Genomic DNA, 27,340 nt, shown 5'->3' on the forward strand with positions numbered 1-27,340 from the left:
CGACAAAAATACACTCATGCAAGCGCTTGATCTTAAAACAGGAAGGCGATAGCGTGCAGGCACCACAGGCTGCGGAAAACAAATCAAATGTAAGTGCTTAGGCAGTCATCTCATTGCTTTCACCCACCGCTTCATGCTTGTGCTTTTCTCGCTAACGCTTTAAATGCTTTTCATTTGCTTTCCATATGCCAAATCCTTTCGCATTTAAAGTTGCAAACCTCCAACACAACGGAGGGGCATTCAAGGCAAAGCTCACCTGGCTTGCGTCGCAGTCCACGCATCGACGAAATGGATCACTATGAGGAGCGTTGGCGTGAATCAGAAGCAAAGCAGATGCCCAGCATCACAGTGGAAGCAGCAGACACGGCGCCTTGGCGGGATCAGTATGGACTTCTTATGGAGGGACTCAGCGATTTCTACGACTTTACAGCATCGACCAATCCCTCGAGATCGCGTTCAAACTCTCGTAATCCTTCGCCACAGCCAAAAAATGTGGCCAATCGCATGGATGTAGACAATGAGCGCACATTAGAGGCTTACGATGACACCGATAATATAGTGCCGGGCGAGTTGAACTGCGAACTGGTGCTGCAGCTACTGGAAGCTACCATGAACGGTAATAGCGTTGAGGAGCTGCCACTGCAGAATGTAGCCGATGATGCTGATAAGACGACAAAAAACCAAATTCTTCCCATGGTATATGAGACCTCGGATGAAGCAAACACGGCTCACTCCCTTTTGCAAACTCCAAAAGATGTGGGCGTGCGCAGTTCAAGATCTCGATCACGCTCACGATCACCTTTGCCAACAACAGAAAACCTAGAGAGAAGCATAAGCACTCGTCGTGAAAGACTTATTAAACAAAATGACGAGCTTTTTGAAAGAATATCCAGTGGTTGCAGTAGCCCAATAGATAGTACTGACCCTAATATGGAAAATCATAGTGACGACATAGCTACCTCCTTGCCATTGCCTGTAGTGGAAATTAATGAGATTATTGAAAGCGCTCAAAACGAAGAGATAATGGAACGTAGCAGTCCAGAGCATCAGTATCTGTTTGTAGAAAGGTCACGTAGTGTCCGTTCCAGATCCCGCTCTCGTTCCCCCTCACGTTCCCGTTCCCCACTACCTACTGCTGATAACATCGAACAGAGCCTGGAAACACGACGTCTGAAACGAATTCAACATAACGATGAAATATTTGAACAGCTGCAAGAACAAAAAAGAGCGCAGACACCCGAACCAACTGCTAGTAATATACAACCGCCTATTATCTCTATCGAAATGGTTGAGGCGCCTGCTCAGGAAGAAGAGGAGGCAGGAGCCCAAATATACTCATCCGAGAACGTGACAAGCTTATTCGAACAATTGCGCCTTAACCGCTCGCGGTCTCGTTCCAAAACGCCGCTGCCCAATTCTGACGCTCTAGAACACAGCTTGGAACAATGTCGCCAGGATTTGATAGAGCAAAATGAAGCAATATTTGAACAGCTATTGGAACGCGCCAGATCGCCAGACCCTCCACGCTTAACTGTGGAATATGTGTACGAGTTTTTGGAGGCTGAGCAGGAGCAAGATCATGAGAGTGAACGAGATATGCGATCCCTATCACCTTCTCGCTCGCGGTCTGGTTCCAAATCCCCAGATAATATGAATCGCGATACAGAAGACTTCCATCTGATGCTCAATCTTGAAGGATCTGCTAATCGCACACTAAGCAAAAACAGTGAGGAATTAGAAACAGTTTTGGCGGCTAGACAGCGAGAGCTGGATCTTGAAGCACTGCAGCAGTTGACAAATGCCAATGAGGAAGTAGAATTGCGCGTGCTCAGTCCCAGCGAGGAAGAACGCCACGAGGTAGCCCAATCATTGCCTGAGTACAAACGTACGGTCTCTGATGTAGCCAGGGATCTCAGGAGAAAGCTAAGGCCAAAAGGCTTCAAGCGATCAACCTATGTAGGTGAGTCGCTAGACTTTAGCGAAGAGTTTTCACATTCGCGCAGCTGCTCACCATTGCTAGACAAGTTGGATTTAGAAGAATCCCAGGAGCATGTGGCAAATGAAGGCAAATCATTGCCTGAATATGAGCGCACCGTCTCTGATGTAGCCAGGGATCTCAGGAAGAAGCTAAAGCCGAAAGGCTTCAAACGTTCAACCTATGTAGGTGAGTCAATAGACTTTAGCGAAGAGTTTTTGCATTCGCGCAGTTGCTCACCACCGTTAGACAAATTGGATTTAGAAGAATCTCAGGAGCATGCGGCAAGCCATCGGGAACTGCAGACAGCCATCTTAGACTCGCTGATGACGGCTAGCGGTGGACAGACCAGCATCGAAGATCGTCTAGGCGCAAAGCCCAAGACAAACGAATACGGCCGAACATTCTCGGAGGAGCTCAAAGATCCACAACCCATAAGAGAAGAGCATCAACGTAGTGCAGAATTTCAAAGATCGCGTAGTCAAAGCCGCTCTCCACTACGTGAAGAACAATTGGAAGACTTAAAAGCCATTGATGCCGAAATAGCCAAACGCGACCTGCAGGATCAGCTTCTCGATAAATTGGCCGCCTCCAGTGTCAATTTTCAAAACTTCTCGCGCCACTTGAATGCCGATTTCTTAGACAGTGAGCGACGCGCTTCGGACTCGGCATTGATTCAAAATGATCCCTATGCTGATCTGGATCCAGAGGAATATCATCACTTTCGACGCTACTCTCTAGCGCAGGAGCAACCAGTAGAGGAATATCCCAACGACGATTACGTTTATGTATCTCAAATCGAGGTGCGCACCTTAACGGGCACCCGTACATGGTTGAAAGAGGATTTCTATAGTGATGATGGGGAAAGCTTTGAAGTGAGCTTAAGTGACGTCACTGGTCACATGCAGAAATCCAATGGTCAGGAAAAATCAATAGAAACTGTACAAAGCGTCGAAAGCCTAGAAGGAGAGGGTGCATGGGCGCGTGATGTCATGGCCGTCGAAGCAGCGGAAGCGGATTTTGATGCCACCAATGCAATCTACAATTTTGATATTGTCGCTGAATATGATATTCTTGATGACGCTACCAGTAATGATAGTGAAGATGAACGCCAAACGGTGGTTGAAATTGAGGACGAATTCGATGAGGGTATATCGGATTACAATTCACGAGGCGGAGGACCGACAGATGAATCTCATCATGACACATCTGAGTGCGAGGAAGCAGAGCGTAATGCTGATCGCTACGAGAATCGTGGTGCCAACGATTGGGAGGATATGGATGACTTTGAGGACTTTCTAGACTATAGTCTAGACGATGGTGCAGTCGGAGGAGTGACACCCTATTCGGACCCCGACTCATTCATTGAGCAAATCTACAATGAAGCAATCAAGAATCGCAAACAGTCGGGTATATTGAGAGATTACGAGACTATGGTGGAAGAGCAGCTGCCTACAGAAAATGGCGAGTCGGACAAGGAGAAGTCCAGCTCGGAGAACGATCGCTATGCTCTGTGGGCCAAGACCAGAGCACTGGAGCAACCGGGCAGTAACAGACAAGCCGATGTATCACTTGGTTTATTAGAGAGCGAACGAAAGGACTCGGAAATGCGGTATTTGGGGGATGCGCATGTGGTCGCCCGTCAGTCAACGCGCTTGCGCACACGATACGGTTACAGCCCCCAGTTGCAGGTGGGAAATCTAATGGATGATATTGAGGTGGACATGAACTACAAGCCAAAGAAAGAATACAATTGGCGCAAAAACTTTAAGCTAGATGATGGTGAACCGAACGAGAGCGAGAATAATGAAGTAGCAAACGAAGGAACAGAAGGGGTAGCCCAGGCAGAAGAGGAGGCGCAGGTGGAGTTGGAGCCGGGACAAGAACCGGAACCAGAAACTGTGCGTTATGATAATGAAGAACTAGATAATGATATGCGACGTTTCAGTTTGGGGGGCGAAAGTATAACACTCTTTAGTCGCAGTCCAGTGCGTGAAATTTTGTCGGGCGTGCCTGAGGAAACTATGCCGGAAATGGAAAATGTGGTGTTATTGGAACAGGAGTACGAACCAGCCCCACCAAATACAGAAGAACCCTCCAATGAAAAGCCAAAGAAAAAGAAGAGCAAGAAGAAGACACGTAAAGGCTCCAAAACGGAGGAGCAGTTACAGAATGATGACAACGACTCAGACACACAGCTCTACAGGAATCTTCATGATGATAATGCAGAAGTGAACACAACAGAGACGCCACCCAAGCGCAAGTCCCGCTCTCGTCGCAGCTCCAAGAGCAGTCTGACCAATGAGGAAGCAACAAACAATGGTTTGTTTTCACCGCGCAGCAGCATTGGCTTTATGGGCGATACCCTTGAAGGTATAGCGGAGTTGGAGGCAACCGAGGAACCAGTCCAAAAGAAGAAAACCAAAAAACGGAAGAAGGTCAAGGAGGAGAATCCAGTGGCAGAGCCCGAACAAATTGATGAGGCTCTGGCTGCAGCCCTTGCCGCAATAGCTCCAGTGTCCATATCCGCTTCCACACACCTGACACCCTCATCTACACAGCAGAATATACTGTCCGCTATAAGCACGGGCCAAAGTGTCTGTATTACGCCTTCATCATCTGTGGAGTCCACCACAGCCGTAGAGTTGCCAGCCATCCCCAACAACAGCAATAGCAACTCTGTTGTGCCTGCTCGCTCCGTCGTGGACACCTTCGACATACTCAAAGATGCTAACTTCTATCCGCTTTTCTAAGCTGCGCTTTACGGGTTTCGCACAATCGCTCACTTTCTCGCTTCTTCGTCTTCTAATTAAACTATATATTTCACTTCCTTTTTTTCTTATAGACATAAAGCCCCAATCCAGCAAAATGCACGCAAAGAACCACCACCCAGTCACCCAGTCCGCCAAAAGACAAATGCACACACAATGCACTGAAGGTATACGCCACATGCCGATCCATTTAAAAGAAGACAAAGAAACCGTGTAAAATACTAACGTAACGAACAGACGAACGATTTTCTGAATGAACAGAAAGTTTTTTCATTTTTTTTTTCCTGTATCATATGAGTTTGAAAATACATATTATCTTCAATTTAGCTTTTAGTTTATTTATTCATCCATTGATTTCTAACTGCTGAAAATAAATATTTGAATATCTATCAATCTTTAAACACTTTGCCACTCAGCCGTTCAATTCATGCGGCGTTGTTTTTATTGATACTATATACATTAGGTATTGGAATCATCAGGATACATTCATGTATATTTATATGCCGTCGCTTGCGATCTGAGCGAATCCATATGTGTCTGTGCCAAACATGACCGTAAAAATACTCTAGCATTGAGATCATTCCGTTCTTGTGTACAAACGATGTCATCCAATGGGCGCCCCTGTGCTTTAGTTTTTGCATTCAGCACCAAGTGCACTGACATTTGGCAAAATAGCAGCAAAACCGACAACGTACTCTCTGGTCTCTATATATAAGTAGGATATATATAATCATAGCATGTATCTGCGTGGTGCGAGTATTTGTGGCCCAATTTGCATTTGGCTGCTGCTTCAATTTGCATGATGTCATCGTTTGACATATATATCTTTAAATAAACACACAAATGATGGGCACACATTAATCTTATGGCAATTTTTCGGGGGCCTATTTTGATTGTCGACTTAAGCTGCAAATTAGTCGTCCATCTTCTTCGGGTATAAATTGTTCATAAATTCCTTTTTAAAAAATTACGTATTTATGACGCTCCTTTAAATAGCTTGTCAGCACTTCTTGTACTATATGTGTGTGTATGTTTGTGTTAATTGTTAACTTGAATAATAATTTAATACAATTTGTATTTAAGTAACAAGTCAATCGAGCTTGTTCTTATTTTTCCTTCTCCTACTGCTGTCACGGTATCACAAAAATAGATTTTAAATATTAATATCCAATTATTTTTTTTTAAATCATACAAAATGTATAATCATTACGTAATCTTGGCCTTTTTAATACGTTATTTTAAGTATGAATTTATAATTAATTCGGTCTCAATTGTCTCTACAACTAACTGCGAATGAAATTAAAAGTTATTCTTTTAAATAAAAAGTGCCAAAATAAATACCTAGCTTGTTAAAGTTACAGATTTTTCAATTAAACTAAAATATGCTGAATCGACAAGGAATTGACTTCATCTATTCAAAAAGTTATGCTTTACATATAGTTTTCTAGAAATGTGTATATAGGATATACACTTTAAAACCCATAACACAATCGTCGTTTACAAATTCCGATTCTGCACAATTACTTCGAAATCCGAGTAGGGAACTTGATTAGCTTGTTTTTCCTAGATTTTTCTACAAATTCCTACTTTACTTGACATGCTCTTCAGCATTTTTATGTATCCCCATTTATTTTATAATACTTTACACGATTATTGTATTTAAACATATCTTCACATATTTATACAAATATTCTGTGACCCTTTCTTGATCTGTCATTGATCTAATGGTAGTAAAAATGACTCCAAATGATACGTTTCATGTGCTTAAAAGGCATGCTTGAATTCAAAAGCAATCTTCGAATGTTTCAAGAACTGACTTTTCTGATTGTCCCTCCATACACTGTGTGAAATTTCTCAACACTAACCCACATGGCTTACCAGCACTTCTGCAACACATACATTGTTGTTGTGTTTAAGTTAAATTTTTGCGCTGCTCTATTGGGATTCTACTTTGACTTAAGAGTGATGCTAGTTGCTGTTGACCTCTTCCCATTTTAGATAGTCAGAAATTGTAATTTTTGAGCAGTGTAATGAGGCAACCATTTGTGCAGAATTTTGGCAAAAGCATTTTCGTGTACTGCCTAAAAGCATGCCACAGTTATTTTTCGCCAATCAGCTTCCTTACCCCACGCTGCTCGTTCATTGTTTTCGCTTTAAGAATCATTTATTAAATAGAAGACATCTTCATTTACTGAGATATGTCGGACACTTTGCTGAAATGCTGCTGTCAATTCTTCCATGTCCTATCCTTTGTCAAATTAAGCTTGCTCGTCAAAAAAGGCTACAAAAAAAAGACAACAAATTCCCGACCCGCCGCCTGGTCGGTCAGAACAAATTGCATTTGGGCGCCTGTCAAATGATGTTGAAATTGAAAAATCTAGCGCTTTTCAAAATGTGAAATTCTCTATTATTTGTATGTACATTTAGTGCTAAAATATTTATGACAACAAACAGGAAAGTATGTCACTCGCATGATTTGTTTACGCTACTCACTTTGATGCCACTTTGGGTCTCGAATTATTTCTCATAGTTTTTGCAAAATGCCTTTCAGTTCATTGATTTTGTAAAAACCCATTACGTAATGACAAGTGTACTGAAAACTATCCAAACTGACGAGAATGTATGACGATGATGAAAACAATCTTTGAGCATATAGACAAACAACAATAACAACAAAAAGACATGCAAATTCGTTGCCAAAAAGTCTTATTCAATAGTTTGTCTTTGACATGAATTCATTTTTCTTGGGGCCAACGCCTTGACTGGCTAGTTGGCTTTGTTTCAGCGCACTTAAAAAGCCAGCGCGTCTTTTCTTATTATCATTATTATGCTTGTACATACATATATAAAATATATTGCCGAAAGCATTTCAAATTCCACTTGAAATTGTGCGTTCTGTGGCGCGCCGCAAATGATTTTTCTGTGTCAGTAAAAAGAAACACCTTTTCGTTCAGCTCCTTCCTCTGCACTCGCACACCACAAATAATTCATAATTCATTTTCTTGCTTTGTACTATTTATGCACATGTTTTTTGTTTTATGTGCCAAGCTCGAACATTTTTCATACGACATCATCAGGTCGAAACGCCGCGACATTTTCCATGCTTTGCTTGCTCGCTCCCCAACAGTTTTCCTCTTGGCCATTATTCATCAGGTTTTGTGCCGCGTGCAAGGAATTGTCAAATAACATTTAGCAGTCTGTGTTTTGTTTATTTATGCGCTTGATTGCCTTTCAAGAAAACAAATTAAGCCATTTTCGCATTGTGCCAAAATTCAATCAAATGTTATGCTCCGCGGTTTCATTTGACAGCATTCCAACACATGTGTGCTTAGAGTATTTATTTCAATTTAAACTTAAACTTGAAATCACCCATCGATGGGTGGACTAATTTAAAAATATACGTATTTGCTTTCATCTTTTGATTATGTTTACAAGTATATTTTTAAGACTCAAACTAAAAATAATGTCAATCAACCCACACAACTTCTGGTTCTTCATTAAATAGATAACGGATGGATACAAATTTTTAAAAATAATCTGAAATATTTGAATGTGTATGCATTAAGGTGTGAACAACAAGAAATATACAAAACTATAAAGCTATTTCAGCCACTTTTTTAACACAGGTTTTAACGCAGATTTCCATTAAATGCTGAAATAAGTCAAATCCAATGCTTTGGATTATACATTTGTTTGGTCGCCAATTATTACTGAGGTTGAGAAGTGCCACTAAAAAGAAGCTGATTTCTGTTGTTTCTCTTGTTTATTCCTATTCTATTCTTTATCTTATGCGAAAACAATACAAACACTACTTTTCCAATTACTCTGGCTTGTCTCCTAACGGCTGCAGGGACGGCCTTCGCTTCAACCGTACATCGCCAGGCACTTCACCTGAGCACACTCTAGCTCGACTGTCGACTGTTGACTAGCGCAGGAATACTCCTCAACTAGTTACGCGACCAAGGACATAACTTTTCCTTTCTATCCTAATTTAAATACTTAGCTGTTTTCTACCTATTTCCGCACTTCTGTCGCCCTTGCTGGACTGATCTCGCTTGTCTTGCTGTGGTACTTGACCACACTTGTCTTTCCTACTTGTTATTCCTCTTGCTGACAAACACTCATTTTGCTAGTAAGGCTTAAAAAAAAGTAAAAAATCTGCATCTTAAGCTGGAATAAACGGTCACTATTCCGAAGGAGGATGTCAGTCATATGAACATCTTAAAGAAGTTTTTGGCAATGGTAAGGTAGATATGACTGAGATATGGATTCCTTTTATGGTCAAAGAGGATGTGTCCGCTAGTCTCTGACCAGCTTGTTTGCGATGCAGGTCCTTCTCAAGGTTCTGGTGTAGCTCCGGTTTAAACTGATCTACTTGGCTATCTTACTTAGAGATATATGGAACTCAATCATGATTCCGAAGTTATCTACGTTGTAATAAAGTACCTTGTTATCAGAATGGATAAGAATTGCAATGTTGACTGCAACTGCGAACTGATACACCGTGCATTGATCTGGGAGGTCGAAGAGTCTTATCCCCAGGTATGGGAAGTTCTTACTCTCGCCTTACTTCTTTCACATTTGTCTTAGTACATCGCCTACAATGATTTTAAATTATATCACACCATGATGACCTACACTCTGAGCTCAACGCCACAATTAACCTGAGGTTCGAAAGTCTTGAATATATCTGCACCTTCCGCTTTCCTTTTCCATTTCCCCTACCTTTTGACCTGCCCTCGCGTATACTCGTATGCATAAATTTATGACCCAATTAATATGGCTGCTGAAAAACCAACAATTTTCAACCGCAGGCCACCATAAGATGCGAAAATTTTTATCAAATGTGAATTGCATGTATTTTTAGTCGACTCAAGATTGGATTTCATAATCGCACACACACACACACACGCACACACTTACATCCTCACTAGATGCACACTCCATTGCACTTTCTGTGTGCTACCGTGCAGTGAAAATAGCCTCACATCATATGTTTATACTTTTAGTTGTCTTTACCTATAAAATGGTGGCTGTGAAAAACCAAACAGAGCAACAAAAATAAAAACATTTTCAAACTCGCACATATATTTACCTATGCATATTTGCATGTACATATGTAGGAGTATGTGTAAAATTTACAAGATATTTAATTTTGCCAAGAATTTGTTCGTGGTCGTTGTGTGTTTGCCGAACTCTGCTGAAATGTTCAAATTTTGCAGCTTATTATTTTTAAATGTTGCCATAATTTTTCATTTTCCACGGCTCACTGCAATGCAAATGCATATTGTTGTTGACGGCCTTCCCGACCCGGCCATAAACGGCCCTTCATTCTGCAGGTATGCATATCCGCGTTTTCATAGAAATTGGCTAGGTCGGTGATTTTGTTTATTGGGGGATGTCAAAATGCAATTGTTGTTGTTGCTCTCCTTTTGAAATTTGCACTTGAAGATTTTGACTTGCCTTGCCTTGCCCGTTTGCCCTTTGGTGTCAGTTTGTTGGGACAGAAAACACATTTGTCTGACGGAAATGAGTAAACATATCATATGCATAGATACCGGTCTATGTTGAATACAAGTAAATAAGCTAATACGTTTGACAATCTCTGTAACACTCAGGGAAAAATTGCAAAATTGGAATTGCTTATCCACAAAATTACAAGAAATTCTTCTTAAATTATATGACGATTAACAAATCGATTATCGAATGAATAATACTCGATTACTTATCGAACTTTCTGTATTTCAAACTAAATAAGTTTTTGATATCCAGAACTTTATTTAAAAAGTCCTTAAACAATCGATTGCTGACAGAATAATAATCAATTGCTTATCGAAAATTAAGTGTTTGTTGATAAAAATAAATTTTTAAAATCTAAAGCGTAATTGAATAAGTCAATCAATAATTAACAAAATAACAATCGATTATATTTGAAATTTTTAAAAGTTTGTTATATAAAAGGACAATCAAGAAACTTTCAATAATCGATTATTGACAGAAAATCGATTAATTATCGAAATTTCTATGTTTAATTTTACAAAAAAAAAGTATTATGAAATAAAATGTTGAACATTTTCACTTTATTTATTTTGAACCTTATTAGACAGAGCCGGTTGAGAATTTGTTATATACTTGTACTTAGTATTTACACTCGTTTTCAATTTTTTTAGAGTTCAGTTAATAAACTCCAATAATATTCCACGATCAAAAGAGTGACATTTCAAGAATGAATTGTTCGATGTTTATTGGATTACTAGGAAAATGAATGTATAAAATAATAAAAGTTGTTTATAATGCTTAAATTTCAAATATAACACTTCTTTAAGAGAATAACCATTTTACTTTAGTAGTATTATAAGTACTCCCAGAATCTGCTGTATCGGCTTCGTTTGGGTACAGGAGATTGTAGCAACATGCCTTTGACCTTTTCCAAAAACTTACGTTCTAATCAACTACATGTTTTTTTTAGGAAATTCATATTTATTAATAATAACTTGTAAGTGCCTCAATTTGAAATGAAATTTCATATTCAATATTATTACTGTTGATTTCTTACTTACAATGAAATTCAAAATTCAAAATGCTATGAATGAGTGCGTGTGAAGAATTGCAGTATTTGGGTTTAAAGCTTTCGAGTTTCCCAATTTAGCTCAATTATAGCCCAATTAAATACATATTAACACCATTTGCAATCATTTCATAATTTATGGATGCATAAATAGTGACCGTTTCCGAAAATGTTCACCCATATGTTCAAAAGAAATTTAGAAATCCCATATTAATTATACATCGGGGCCCCAGCACAACCGAGTAAAAAATCAATTAAATATCTTTATATACATATTTACTATATATAAAAGTATGTATATAATATGTGTACATATGTGATGTATGTATGCTACGCAAATGCAAGATGAACCAGAATACCAGATTTTCGAGTACATGCCCAGACGCAACCTGAAAAATGTGTGCATGATCGGCGCAGCATTTTATGTACATTTGTGGGGGTAGGGATGGGGGTGGGGGCGTGGTTGGGGGTGCTTGTGTGGGTCGTCGTCGTCGTCGTAAAGCGAGCGAAAGTTCTACGCGTGCTTAAGAATATACACCACCAATACATACATACATACATATGCATTCATACATATATAGATGATGACGGGACTTGTGTGTCGTGTGCAGAAATATAGAAGCGCCGCCAGCACGAACCGCAATCAACAGCAGCAATAGCACCAACAACAACAACAGCAGCAAAGGAAAAAATGATTTTCAAGAAAATAAGAATTTTCAATTTAGGAAAAACGTGCGTAAACGACGATGATGACGACTACAAAATTTGTTTTGGGGGGATCTGGCCAAAATGAAATAATATTTGGATTCTGCGGGGTTGCGGGATGACTCGCAGGTGTTTGCCAGGCGTCCAAAAATTTATTGGCACCTGAAAATATTTGCCTACACACATATTCCAATTAGTTGAATCTATTTATAGAAATGTTTGTTGTTTATTGAATACGCATTGTGTTGTTGCATTTGGAAAACTGCATATAATATGCGATAATGCTGCCAATTATTAAACTGTATTGCACATATAGTACATATGTCTGTACATTGTTTAAACTATTTTTATTACCAAGCGTACTATTGTGAGCATGAGCATGTGTCTGAGTCGCAGAAGAGAGCGCAGCACAGAGAGGTGAGAGAGTGGAGACTGCAATCGTGCAGTTCGGATCAGGGGGTTCTCCCCATGCTCTCTACAAGCTCAGCGATAGTTCTCGCTCAGCTGTCTGGCGCTCGTCGCCTCTCACTTGGTTATATTTTTACACTTGACTTTTGCGAAACAAGATCCACGTACATACATACATACATACGCATACGCATACGATTGGTGGGGCCGACTCAATGAGGAGGAAAAGAAGCGGAAACGCGAGCGGCGCACAAATTTTCAGAAAACACACATTTTGAAAACGTATTTTGAAGCAGTCGTGGCAGTTGGGATTTCGACTCGGCAAAGTTCAAAACGTTTTGCGAAAACTTCAAGAACATTTTCCGCGTTCGCGCTTACATATATACGGAAAAGAAAAACCCACTCTACATATAGAAGCGGGCGCCCGCCATTCTGCATACACAATTCTTATTAGAAAGTTTAGTTGGTCAGTAGAGTGCAGTTAGGAAAATGGCGGACGTGGAAATTATGCAAACGGTGCAAACGGAAGTCAAGAAAACGAAGAAAGTTAAGAAGACATCGAAACGTCGCGAATCGGAAGTGCAAATCAGCGAAGTGGAACAAACAAATGAGGAAAGGGGGTAGGTGACGTGTAACGTTTTGTGCAGTTTTGTGGCAGTTCTATATTAATAAAAAACAAGGCTAAAAAGCCCATACGCACATGCTATACATACATATGTGTATGATATTATGTATAATGTTAATCGCCACAATGGCCTTGCTTGTTTTTTGTAAACATTTCCAATTGGTTTTTGTATTTTGGGATCGATGTTTTGTCATCAATCAGCAACCATCATTTGTATATCTCATCTCTTTCTTAATATCTATGTCTGTCTACCTACCATGCACAATGATCAAAAACTCAACCCAATTATAGATACATACTTGTATATCCAAAGTACTCGCATATCAATATCAATATCAATATATATCGAACTTTTACAAAACGACACGTTACTACTTCTTTTCCTCAGCAAAACTTAATACTAAAAGGTACCCACATAAAACTGTCTATCGATCTTAATTTATGTTTTACGCACACAACAACAACAAAACAACAAATATACAAATCTGTGCAACAACATCATACATACAATAATACAATACCCAACCAAATATACTACATACATTCAACAACAAAAACTGCCAATCAACCAAGCAACCAACACAAGAATTCAAAAAACAAAAAACAGCATAACACGGCCACAAATACACTGCACAACACAGCAATATTTTATACTTACATACATATATGAGAATTTATTGAAATGAAAAATTTGTTTATATTGTTATTGGAATATATTCTGAAATAGAAATTACTTTTCAAATACTTGAGTCAATCGTGCTCAGCACGTTTCCAATCATTTTTTTTTTTTTTTTGTGTTACTTCTGTATGCCGCAATGGCTTGTCTCTCGCTCTTTCTGCTTGCAGTTAATTTTCAGTGGCGAATACACAAAAGCCATGGATAAGGATTGGCATTCCGGCCACTTCTGCTGTTGGCAATGCGACGAGAGCCTGACCGGACAACGTTATGTCATCCGCGATGATCATCCATACTGCATCAAATGCTACGAGAATGTCTTTGCGAATACGTGCGAGGAGTGCAACAAGATCATTGGCATCGATTCCAAGGTGAGTTGTCAGTCCAAGCAATTGTTTAGGCAATGGGGGAGCTACTATCTTGAGATGAAGACATCATTAAAAATAATATTTCAAATTGTTTTAAAATATGTGCAGGTCAAAGGGCACATTTATATAGGAGAAGAGTTTTTATTCTTGTATTTATTAACACGCAATTTTTTTGAAAAACATGCTTTGCTAATTGAAAGGTTATGCCATCATATTTCTAAATGTGAAAAAGTATGGTTATCCAATTAGGGAACCATCAAACATGTCTTCCCAAAGTGGGTGCAGGCCAGCCAGACCATTATAGAATCCCATTCCGGGCTACATTTACAAACTATTCAAATTGTTCAAGCTTATTAAACCATTATTTGTTAATATATTTTTAATTTACAATTGTGCTCCCACAGTGGTTTTTAAGAAACACAGTGCGTTTTAAGAAACACTTTCGATATAATATAATTGCATTATACTCTGCTTTTACTAAATGAATGAATAAGCTGTTAGTTTGCCTTAGTTGGCTAGCAAATGTATATGCGGATTAATCTCCGAAGGGAAAAATCAAAAACTTACATAATCTGATCAACAAAACTAGTAACCTCTTGGCTATTCGCAAAAATGTAATTTAAAATAAGTAACTATCTTATCTCAAAGCATAAAAAGCATCATTACAAAAATGATTTACATTCGAAAAAATCTTCCAACCTAGCCATAATGCTTATCTGATCAGATAAATTAAACATGATCCACAATCGTAACGAAGCTAATAAGTCTAGTTTTATTAGCCTGCCTCAGAAATTACATATGTATATACTATATGAGCTATGCTGCTGCCATGCCAGTCTGCTTCAATTATTTCCATTTTAGTTGCAAAAAATCGATTGTAAAACATACTGAACTATTTCCCTATTGGCATCCAGGATAAGGCAAGAATTAGAGGGGTGTTCCACATTTAAATATTAAAGTTGCCTAACTAATTCAAAAGCTCATAAAAATCTCCATTATGAACAGTTTTAAATTAATTAAAATTTGATTTTAGTTTTTGCACAAACAAGAGCCAAAGCTTAATGTCTTTTACAATTTATTACGAAAAGCAAATGGAATTGTTTTTTGCACATTTCGCAAACTCAAAAGCACGATGTACAATAAAACCTAGTGGAGCGTCAATAGGAGTGCTTTTTAATTGCATTTTTTAAATACAAAAGCAATTAATATTTGTGAGCGCAGTAAACAATGAATGGTGAACAATAAAAGTCATTTGCAGTGTTGATTAAAAAACAAGAAAATAATGGTTTTCTAACTAAAAACTATTTCTGTGACAACTGAACTATATATGCATAGCACATGTATATGCGTTTATATATATAACGAGTGTGTACATATATAACTACGCGTCCGCTTTATCTTCTCAGTTAATATTCAATATAATCTAAACAATTTGATAGTCTTATAATTCGCACTACTTTCAATTTTTTTAAATAATTTTTAAGCTACGATAGTGTTCCTTAGAGTTTTTGTTAAATATTTGTTAACAATTACTTCATAGATTTGATTGGGAATTGGGAATATAAAGTATTTCAATTTAACTTAAAATGCGAAAATTCAGTTTTTAAAACGCTGTTATAGTGTCATTTATTGTCGCTAAAAACAACAGGTTGAAAGAACTCCATAATATGAGCAATGACAAATAAAGAAAAACGCTGGGCTGTTTTTTTTCCAAATAATACTTTTATTTGTCTCCAATATTTTCAAAATTATACTTTTAATGGCATTTGCCTATTTTAACTCGTGGATAACAACAGTAAAAACTATAAACAGAATTTATATGTTTGAATATATTGCTACAAGATGCTTTAAGTAACTATATAACTAAGATTAACCAATATTAGCAATATTTTTGAAATAGTTTATCGGACTTATTGATTTTGACTTAACTATTTAGCTTCAGTTTCTTAGGTAAATCGCAATAATAGGGTTTCCGACATTTATTTCTTTCGTAATAGATAGAATCGATCATTTTTGGTCATACGGTTATAGTGAAAGTGATAAAAGAAAATTATTTTCCGCAATTAGAGTCGCAGCGAACTGTCCATAAGAAATATTTCAAGGAAGTTTAACTAAGTTTACAAAAATTTGTATATACAGGTATTCAGTAAAAGCTTGTTTGATTAAAATTCCTTTTTATTGTAAGGGGTTAGTATTCTATCAATCACATTGCAGTATTTTATATCGCCAAGTTTGCTTCAATTGTGAACATTTACAACAATTTAATTTCTATTGGATATAAGACTTATGATGAATTTCCAATAACTAAATGCTTTCTTTTGTGACGCTTACAGGATTTGTCGTACAAAGACAAGCACTGGCACGAGGCCTGTTTCCTGTGCTTCAAATGCCACTTATCGCTGGTGGATAAGCAGTTCGGGGCCAAGGCCGATAAGATCTATTGTGGCAACTGCTACGACGCGCAGTTCGCATCCCGCTGCGATGGCTGTGGCGAAGTTTTTCGTGCAGGTAAGCGAACAAATTCTATTGCATACTCTTGGGCGGCGCATTAAAAGGGACAGCAGGTCTGGAAACCGCACTGTTAGTGCAGTCGAGGGGGGCAATGGGGGGGTGGGCTGGAGTAGCCAGTCAACTATTTTATCAATTTATTATCGACTGCATTCTTCTTGCATTCTACAGCGGCGGTGCAAAAATTAATGGCACTTCCATGGCAATTTGTTAGCGACATTTCTATGACAGCATAAATCTTCAGCGGGCCATAAATTACATGCATGCATGCATCTTTCAACTAATGAACTTGCCACAGATGTTATTGTTGCAGCGACCGGTTGCTCTGTCTGTTTTCACGCCACTTGCGTCCAGTTGGCCAGTTGGGTCGGTGGACTGTGGACTGCCGCTTCAAGCATTAAATTGTATCTGTATCTGTTTTCATCACACATTCGTTGTTTGTGGCAATTGCAATTTGTTTGTTACTTTAGGCCTTGCATTGTCATCCAATTGAGTTGTCCTCCATTCCAAAATGCAACGAGAGGCTTACGTAAGTCGCCGCCATGTCCATTGTGCAACTGAAGTTCATTGCCGTCATGAGTCTCAAGTGAAATGCCTGCTCAGACTCATAATTAAAACAAAAAAAAGAGTAAATAAATATGCCAGCACACAGCTTGGCCCACACCAACGCATTTGCGTCAACCCTGAACTCATCGTGAAGGTGTAAGAAAAAAAAAGATATACATATGTATGTAGAAATAAATAAAAACACATTGACAACCGCCTTTCAAGTTCTGTGTCTCAGCTCGCTGTTTGTGCTCCGCTTTCAATTGGAGCGCGTTGCGCAAATAAATTAAAGCAAATATACAAATATGTTGAATGCTGATAAATTTATTGCGATAAACAATGACGCCTGCTGACATTGACATGTTAACCTGGCCAGCCGGTCAGTTTATCAGCAGAAAGCTAAACTTAACTCCAAATTTGGCGTTTGTGCAAAAGGTTCGTGACATTTCCTACCAAACTGGGCTGCAATGTGCACTTACCAGTTACGATTCATGAAGCCCACACAGCCACTCAATCCATTGACATTGCCAATTGAGATTTTACTTGTAATTTCATAATTTAAATAAACATTGCACGCAGCTCATTTTCCTGTACTGCTAAAGTTATTTCAATGTCAGCAACGCACATACTACACAGCATCTGGAAACATCGATTATTTACATAGAACTCACTTCTGTGTCTTAACAAAGGTGGAACCGCTTGTCACACAGACAGACAGACAGTCAGCCAGTCAGTCAATCAGTCAGGCAGCCAGTCTGTCAGTCGAGCATCCATTTAATCGCACTCGCTATTTGCATTGCTTTTTCAGGCATTAACTAATTGTCAAATCAAATACATTAAACACTTGCTAATTTATTGTGGCCGCTGACAGCGTCACAAAATCGTTTTTTAATTGTCAAATAGTTGACTGATAAATAAAAGAAAACAAATATTCTTACATCATAGACATAACACCCGCACACCAACTCAAAATTCGAAAACCTAATGAAAACAGCATTAATTATCAAGAATTATTATTTGTGTGCGTGCGTCTCTCTATGAAATCATCCACATCATCTATGTTAATACACACGACCAGGCCATTGTTTAACTCAAATCTGGCTAGTCGGCGGTCACATCATAATGCCAGCACGTCTAATTCAACGTCATGACTCACCATAATTTTGGTTGCCAATTTTATTCACTTGGCACACGCGGCTAACACTCGCACAGTGGTCTATGTGGATTTTCATTAATTAATTAATATTCAAATACGTTGTTATTTTTCTGAGGCCTTGAAACCGACTCTTCTTTACACAACACACTTTGTAGAACCTTAATTTCCACTTTATACAATTTATTTGTGAAAATTTGTGCTCGCATTTTCTCAAAAACTTATTGCAAAACTTCTGTGTATTGTTATTAATATTAACAAATTGTCTAATTTTTTCAACTTCAAATTTTGTAAGCTGTTTCTTTCAAATTTATAAAACGTTGCCTATGAAATGTATTTGTTAATAATTATTAATTCCGTATGTGGGTACATGATCTTCAACTGTGTTTAGCGATTTCGTTTTGAAATAAAAAGGGAATATAGAGACATAACATTTGTTGACCAATACTATTTCAACTTAAACTAAAAGTATGATAAAAATGCATTAAAAAAACTATTCCTAAAATACACACCCAATACCCGTAGGTGATCTAAATTAAAATTCAATAATGTAAACTTAAACTGAACAATCAAAAATACAAATTTTTTCCACCCATTTCAATCGAACAAACCACTGTGCGACATCGCCCCAAGCAAAGATCTTTGATTTAAGAGCAACACTGCCTTTTCTAAATTGAACATTTTATTTGTATATGTCTAGGATTTGTGCTTTAATATTTTATGCTTCATATACGTATAAATCATAATTAATTTTTGTGAGCAAATTGCAAAAAAAAAAAAGATATAAAGTTGAATGCGTTGTCTGTTTGATTTATATTTAACAAATTGTTGCAATCTCATGAATTTCGTTTGAATTTTGTGTTTATACGAGTAGGCATGATTTGATTTGCGTTCTTCCTTGAAAACATTTTCTTGCCATTCTACTAGCTATTTAATATTAAATCGAGCCTGAAAACAAAATATAACAGAGTGAAAGGACAATTTATGCATATTTTTCAAATACAAGTATTAAGAATATTATTTGGTGCTGCTTTTTTAAACCAGTAGATAGATAAGATTAGAGGCCGCCTCTTGTTACCTCTCTAGAGTTGTAAAAAAAAAATTAATTAAAATATATTGTAGAAATTAAATGGTGTTCAGAAACAGAATATATTATATTGTATGAATATACATATATTTGATGTCACCCCTACAACTAATTTAACCAAAAAGAGAACCGTGATCATTTTTTAATGAAGTACTTGGCGTCATTTTCTGATAAATAGTTCAAGTCTTAATAGCGATGGGTAATAGTTACATCATTACATATAATAAACAAACGATTAAAACAATAAAAACTACAAGCTCCAAAAAAAGGCAAATACTTGTACAGTTATTGAAGCTTGTGGGATCAATTTTTAATTATCTTCGAACAGTTGAAGCTCATTCGCCAAATTGTTACAAAATGTTGAAGTCTACAATTAAACGATATTTTGTGAACATTGTTGATGTTGTGTAAAATGTATATTTAACTATGTCTATAAACAATATGAATATTACAGTGAAATTGTTGAATTGTTTGATGCCTGACCTACACGGGATAGGGGGTCACCAAACTTTGTATTAAGGATTTTGTTTTGTAACGTTTGCATTAGGCGACTTCTCATTAATTTCTTAATTGTTTGATTGAGCTATCTGATAGGCGCGCAAACAATTTTATTGCAATAAGATTGATTTATCCATTTATCCGCGGGAATCCCACGCAGAGCAAAGCAGTCGGCAAGTGTCCCATCTTTTCCGCGTGCCCGAGAATCAATCGAACACCATATAGAAGCATTACACGATACTCATACATATGCATGTATGTATCAGTATAGGGCGTCGTCGAGACACGGGCCTTGCCAAATTCGGGCATTATTCATTAAAATAACGAAAACATCTCGCACAATTTCCTATAAAGTCTGGTTATGTATTACAGTCGTAAAAACGCCACTGGGTGTCTTGTTTGTGTGGCTGCTCTCGTTTCTGTAAAAACAAAAAAGCTGAACCTAACTCAAGTCTAACTTATATTCAGTCGCATTACAGACGTGTAATTTATGTGCCCAGCGGGCCCACACAGAGTACAGAGTAGGAGATATGGGGGCCACTTCCTCGAGCGCCGAGCGGTTCACCTTAACGCCTGCACCATGGCAATGTCAATGCACGTCAACAACGAAGTCGTCGGCAGCACTTGACTTCAATCTTGAATCTGCATAAACGCAACAAACAAGACAGCCTGGCTGGCAGACAGACAGCAAGAGAGTGCGCCAGTTACTACAGTACGTTGGTCGGTCAGTCATTCGGTTTGTCAATCAGGCAACCTGTTTCAGCAGTCAAAATAGTTCATAATTGCATGTTTAAGTCAGGCAGGTCGGGACAGCTTTTAACCCATTCATGTCCAATTCTAAACTTTTGAAAAATGTATTTTATATTTCTATAAATGCATGTAAGATGGTGCGATGGTTTTAGTTGTTTTGTTTTTAGTGAGGAGAGGAATAGTTTAATTGAGAGTAGGTGAGAAAATACATTACTATATAATTGGAGCAGTAGACCGTGAAAATATTGTAATCAGCGTCATCAGTTGAGCAGAAGAGTCAAAAAGTTCGTTAGGAATTATTCTCTGGGACACTTTATCCTTATCCGAAATTTATTCTTTATGTAATTGATAATTAAAAAGTTATTCGTTTGAGAAAATCAGTTAATCAAGTTATATAAGAATATGCTTCTATATACGATATCATCAGTTTTTTAATTAATTCTTAAAATAAAACTTAGCATTAATGTTACTATTGGGATTTAAATTAAAGTCTAAGAAAATAGTTTCCTTTTTGATTTATAGATTACTAGCAGGCCTTGCCCGTCTTTGAAGGGCTATTTACACACATACATATGTATATTGAATGTATGTATGTAAATTTCTGAAAAATAAAAATTATATTTTGAAATTTCTGATAAATTAAATAAAAATATTGTGGGCGCCCTCCTCTGCGATTCTCATACCAAGTACCTAATCGCTGGCAAATCAAGAATTAAATAGTGAAATTTCTGAAAAATTAAATAATATAAAATAATAATAATATTGGGAATTAAATTGTGAAATTTCTGATAAATTAAATAAAAATTTTGTGGTCGCCCTCCTCTGCGATTCTCATACCAAGTACCTAATCGCTGGAAAATCAAGAATTAAATAGTGAAATTTCTGAAAAATTAAATAATATAAAATAATAATAATATTGGGAATTAAATTGTGAAATTTCTGATAAATTAAATAAAACTTTTGTGGTCGCCCTCCTCTGCGATTCTCATACCAAGTACCTAAGCGCTGGCAGATCGAGAATTAAATTGTAAAATTTCTGAAAAATTAAATAATATAAAATAATAATAATATTGGGAATTAAATTGTGAAATTTCTGATAAATTAAATAAAAATTTTGTGGTCGCCCTCCTCTGCGATTCTCATACCAAGTACCTAATCGCTGGAAAATCAAGAATTAAATAGTGAAATTTCTGAAAAATTAAATAATATAAAATAATAATAATATTGGGAATTAAATTGTGAAATTTCTGATAAATTAAATAAAAATTTTGTGGTCGCCCTCCTCTGCGATTCTCATACCAAGTACCTAAGCGCTGGCAGATCGAGAATTAAATTGTAAAATTTCTGAAAAATTAAATAATAATAATGTGGAATTAAATTGTGAAATTTCTGAAAAATTAAATCAAAATACTATGTATGATTAAAAGCTCTAAGATTTGGCAAAGATATTTATTGAAATTATGCGACTGCAAAGCATATAAAAGAGAATACATACATGCATATGTAAATATGAATATGCACAAAATATGTGTGTATATATGTGTATGTATTATAATTATTTCTTCTACGCTTTAATGAAAATTTCCAAGAACATTACGCAGTTTATCTTGTATTCATTCTTAAAGTTAATAACCCACTTGTAAGTTAAACTGAAGCAAATTTTTTATTCATAATTAAAATCATTTTTTTGCTTAGGGAGGCTGGCCAGATTGACTCAAGGTAGACTCAAATTCTTAAAACAATTAAAAACATGTAAATTAAGTGAAGAACTTAAAGGCACTAAATGGAAATTGGGCAGCAATGGGTTAGCTGGCACATTGTAGTTGCTTTTGTAATTGTTGTTGTCATGTTTAACAAGACAATCTTTGTCAGAGGCGGCATTAATACTCTAGTGGCCACGAAATGCGTTTGCAACAAGTGCCCGAACATTTCCACTCAATAATTGAGTGAATGCTGGCCCGGTTGCTCGAACGAAGATTTTGTTTACGAACACGAACCAAACACTGCTAGCTCGAGCAGTACTTCGTAGCAGTATCTGCGAGTCAGCCAGCCAGCCAGCTACACAGTCAGTCATTCAAGCAGTCCAGCAGTCAAGTAGTCAAGCGGGCAGACACAGCAGTTAGTCAGTCTCAAAACGGCTTTGAAAGCGCGTGGATTGTGGTCGCGGCTGAGTTCCAACTGAACACAATTTTCGTTTGTGGCAGGCAACATAAACAACGTGTTGCATTTTGCGATATTTTTCTATCAACTGATTACTGCACAGACTTCGATGTGAAGCAACAAACACACACACACACAAATAGACTAGAACATCAAATATTGAGTGAGGAAGAGGCCAAAAGAAAAGCAAAAGTAGTGCGGTGCCTGTGATTCAAGTATTTCCACACTTAATTATAATATTTTAAGCGCACAAGCCAAACAAAAAAAAAAGAAAAAAAAAAGGGAGCCAGCGCAGCATAAACAAAATATTCTTTGCTTTCTGCTTCTGGTTGTAAACAACGAAAAACGCGCAAAGTTTTAGTTGTTGTTGTTGTTGTCATTGTGGTTGTTGTTGGGGATGATGATAAACTGCAGCCCATGCAGGAAACACGGGAAAGAGATCAGGCAGGTGTGCTATATAGTATCTATATACAGATGAACTTATTTGGGCGCCTTCTGATACAAAACACGTTGCGTATGCGCAATATTTTTGCTTGTCTCGAACGCACAACTGGGCGTATACGCATTTCAGCTGCACAAACTGTGGCCAGAGCGAGCGCCTTTAAACATTTTTGTGACAGCCGAAAACCCACGCTACATCGCAAAACTGATTACCAAAATGAAAACGGGAAATGCACAAAAAAGTAATAACAAAGAAGACAAAAATCATGCACGCCTCTGCAAACACAAATATCAATTTCAACACGGCATACAAAATGAACGAAAACAATAAAATTAATAACAAGAGTCGGACAGTTGGAGTTGCACTCTGGCCATTTGGTTGGCGACATGTCACAAAAGCCAAACCGGAAACATTTTAAAATCATGTTTTATTTTTTATTTTCTCTCGACTCTCTGTCGATGGCGTTGGCGAACAAACACAAAAACAACATTTAATGAAAAATAATGAATATGCACGCAATGCAACGCAAAGCTATTGACTTGGAATTTCGCTTATCAGACAACCGATTGACGGCCACAAGCAAAGACTCAGATCGACCGACCGTGTTGGACACTTGAGAGCTGTCTTAACATCTGGTCTCTATTGTTGCTGTTGCAATTGACATTTAATTGAAGTTTTTATGCTGGCATGTCGTCAGATAAGAAATGCTCCATTGATTTCTTAATGGAGCAGCCTAGCCTTCAATGTTTGTGCTAATTAATTGAAAAGTCTTGTCGGCAACAGAGATTTAAAACATAACTACACAAAATACTGCAATTCTACAAATTATTTTCAATTATTTGTATAAAGTTCAGTTCGCTTTGACAATTCTGTGAAATGCGTAATGAACATATTTAATTATTTGCATCTTTGATGTCTGTATTTCCAATAGCTTCGCATCATATTTGAAGCCCCTAGTTTACAAGTCTTGGCAATCTGGCTCCTGTTTTGACTCTATTGGACATACAAATAGAACGGTCTTCCTTTAAATTTCCTGTGTTACACGAATTATCTAGAGCTGTGTCAACACATCAACTCAGACTAAATTCTTAACGCAAATCATCAACGTTGCAATTTTATTTTTCTCTTAAAATAAAAGTGCAATAATACTCTACAATTGCGGACATTTTAGTCAAATTTGTACAATCCACATGCTTCTCTGCCTCTTTTAGTGACAGTTCGGGGCATAAATTGTTTGAACTTGTTCTGCGAATTCGTTATTTTCTCCAACAATTACGGGCATAGTATACGTATTCTCTCTAATATATTACTACAATCTGAAAAGTTTTTGCTACTCATTCCTACTTAATTGTTTGGTCAAAGAATGTAATACTTTGCCAATCGTTGCTGAATGTCTTCAATTTGTGTAGCTAGAACCAATCTTTTATTAGTCCACGCCACAAAATGGTTTCTACGTCAGGCATATCTAGCTATAGAGGCATCGGAAAATCGTTTGCTAGTCCTACATTATTTGAAAAAGAGTATAATGAGAAGAAAAACATTTAAAAACTATTCTCTAAATACACAAAATACCGCTCTGCTTTAGTTCAAATTTGTTGTTATTGAATAAAATAATATAGTTTCGATTTATAGTAATATATTTTCATTACATTTTTCTTTTGCTAAATACCTGTTATTATGTGTAACTGTGGAAAGAAGGTATTACAAAATCTTAAAATATTCGAAAATCCCTAAGCTAAGGATAAGGCAGACTTGTTTTTGCAAAGACCTAAAATTATCCTTGCAAGATGTGACACTATTACGAGTATATTGCCGGTCTTATGTGATTTTAAAGGCATTAGGTATTAATTTTGCACTTTCAATTATTTATATGGCACAGTTTAAAACAATGTTAACATGATTCTTAAGCCATAAAAATATATATATAATCACTCGCAAATGTTTAGTCCACCCATACATTTATTATACTAGTTTTATTCTTCCACCATAAATATAGAAGAAATCCTAGGATTTAAATAATCATTGCTCGACAAGAGCGACAGTCGTTATTTGGTAAAAAACGCGTAAGAGCAGAAAAGATAAAACATCTCCAAGCTACCATATTATCCAATATTATGTCTGACACGTTGACTCATATATATATATACTAACTGAGTCGCATAACTGAGCTTTTCAGAACATTTTGTTATTAATTTAAACGAAAATTAGTCGGAATCTTGTTCATGCACTCTGATTTAAATGCAAATAAAAATATTTAATTAGGGCTTTGGCACTTAGTCTTAAACTTTCCCACACACATATTTATGTACATATATGTGTATGTATATATGTACTATATGTAGATTAACAAAGCCATCTAGTGTGCGGCTCTGTATAATTAGCATTTAAGCCTAACCCGCTTAACCAAACGAAACGACTCTTCATTGCCTATAAAAGCCGCCTGCGCTCTTATCAGAGAAACAAACACCAGCAACCAATTTCAATTTCAATTTCTCTTTTCTCCAAATATAACAAACTATAAATCTCTATAGCAGCACTCGTGCCCTCCGCCTTCTGGCGACATTTCACAAACAGCGGGTCAAGCAAACTCCTATGCCGGTGTATGTATGCTGATAGTGTTAATGATGATGATGATGATGATGATGGTGATGATGACTATGCGGGCTGGTGAAAACATAAGGTGCGATAGAAAAGCAGCTGTTAAGGGCACTTGCTCGTAAAACGCGGCATTTAAAACAGTCCATCAATCTGTCTGTCCGTCCGTCCGTCCGTCCGTCTGTCCACACGCCCGCAAAGTCAACGCAACGGCAACAATTTTGCTGACCATTGCAAATGGTTTCCAATTGCCGGGGCGAGCAATTAATATGCAAACAATGCATTCTGCTTTCGCAATGCAGGCACTTTCCTTTTCCATAACAGAGGCAATAAAATGCAAAACAAGCCCAATAATTGTTTGTTTTTGTTTTATTGTTCGTGCTATTATTATTATGCGACAGCATTGGGTTGCCCTTTAATTTAATAATGCTCATTACTTATGTCGAACATTCAATGAAGTGACTCCATTTGGCGACCACTCGGAGTCGTTAAGCACATCACCATAAATAAATGATGAGGAAATGTGTAAGACGACTAGTTGATGCCCTGAAGACAAAGTAGGGCTTAAATTCTTTCTAAGCTGAAAGAGATACTAAAAATACTCCTAAGAAATTATATACCTACTATCTGTGTAGTCAACTAAATCTGTAGTACTACTCGTATATAGTATGATGAGTGGAAATTAATCACAATAAATAAGTTTTAAAAATATATTTTAACTTTTCGATTTTGCTGTAAAAGGCAAATTTAAAAACAATTTTTGTTCAAACTAAATGAAAAGCGACTAAACAACAATTTAAAAAGAAAACAGTATAGAAATTAAATCTTAAAATTATTCTACATAAAAGTGAGGAAGTTGATGAGAACTCACGCCTCGAAAGGGGAAATAACAGTATCATAGAAAAAGTATAAGCTATTTCAATATCAATTAAGCCATCAATTAATGAAAACTTTGTTTTCTATTTTTAATTGAATAATATACAAGTGGGACTATTTTATACTTAGACAAATGCCGCCTAATTTAAAAAAAAATTTAATTCGACTGCGAATCCATCGATGGTGATCGAAGTTTTCGAATGGAGGCACAATTGATGTTTTCGAAAACAGCAAGCAAAATTAAAAGAGCGCGACCCAAAACTTCTAAAGTTATCAATAAGTAATTAGATTTATAGTATTTTGTAGGCTTATACAGGAATGGCCAGTCTGTGTCAGCAATTAAGAACGGAGAACATTTTGATTCATGATATTCATCTGCGGAAGGGGTTACTGGTAAAGATCTAGAGTCCATTTATGTATCACTCATCTGTATCTAATATACTCGTATTTAACTATATTTGTTGCTGGACAGGGCCAGTCGAGTGCCGTCCAACTTCAGGCGAGCTCAGCCCGAGTCGCTGGTCGGTATTTGTGATTAACAATGTCCTTTGTTTACAAACACTAAACATCCAGCATTTTTTAATGCTGAATTAATTTGAACCAGAAAAAGTTGGAATAGTAACAAAGCA

General features: G+C 37.1%; 1 protein-coding gene across 11 annotated transcripts in view; it reads left to right on the top strand.

Annotated features, from left to right (window-relative positions):
- LOC115632501 (four and a half LIM domains protein 2) overlaps positions 1-27,340 on the top strand; it is a 108,486-nt gene that overhangs the window by 75,115 nt on the left and 6,031 nt on the right. For 3 of the 11 annotated variants that reach the window (XM_030529683.1, XM_030529685.1, XM_030529684.1), the window contains 2 exons: positions 13,899-14,099; positions 16,430-16,604. In XM_030529683.1, coding sequence (XP_030385543.1) covers positions 13,899-14,099; positions 16,430-16,604 — 376 coding nt within the window. Of the gene's footprint in view, positions 1-41; positions 90-210; positions 5,073-12,798; positions 13,048-13,898; positions 14,100-16,429; positions 16,605-22,767; positions 23,014-27,340 lie in introns of those variants that run through there. The other 8 variants (XM_030529680.1, XM_030529686.1, XM_030529687.1 and 5 more) reach the window with 8 other exon arrangements.

The sequence above is a fragment of the Scaptodrosophila lebanonensis genome, unplaced genomic scaffold, assembly GCF_003285725.1.
Source record: "Scaptodrosophila lebanonensis strain 11010-0011.00,11010-0021.00 unplaced genomic scaffold, SlebRS2 tig00001415-arrow-pilon, whole genome shotgun sequence".
Classification (NCBI taxonomy): domain Eukaryota; kingdom Metazoa; phylum Arthropoda; class Insecta; order Diptera; family Drosophilidae; genus Scaptodrosophila; species Scaptodrosophila lebanonensis.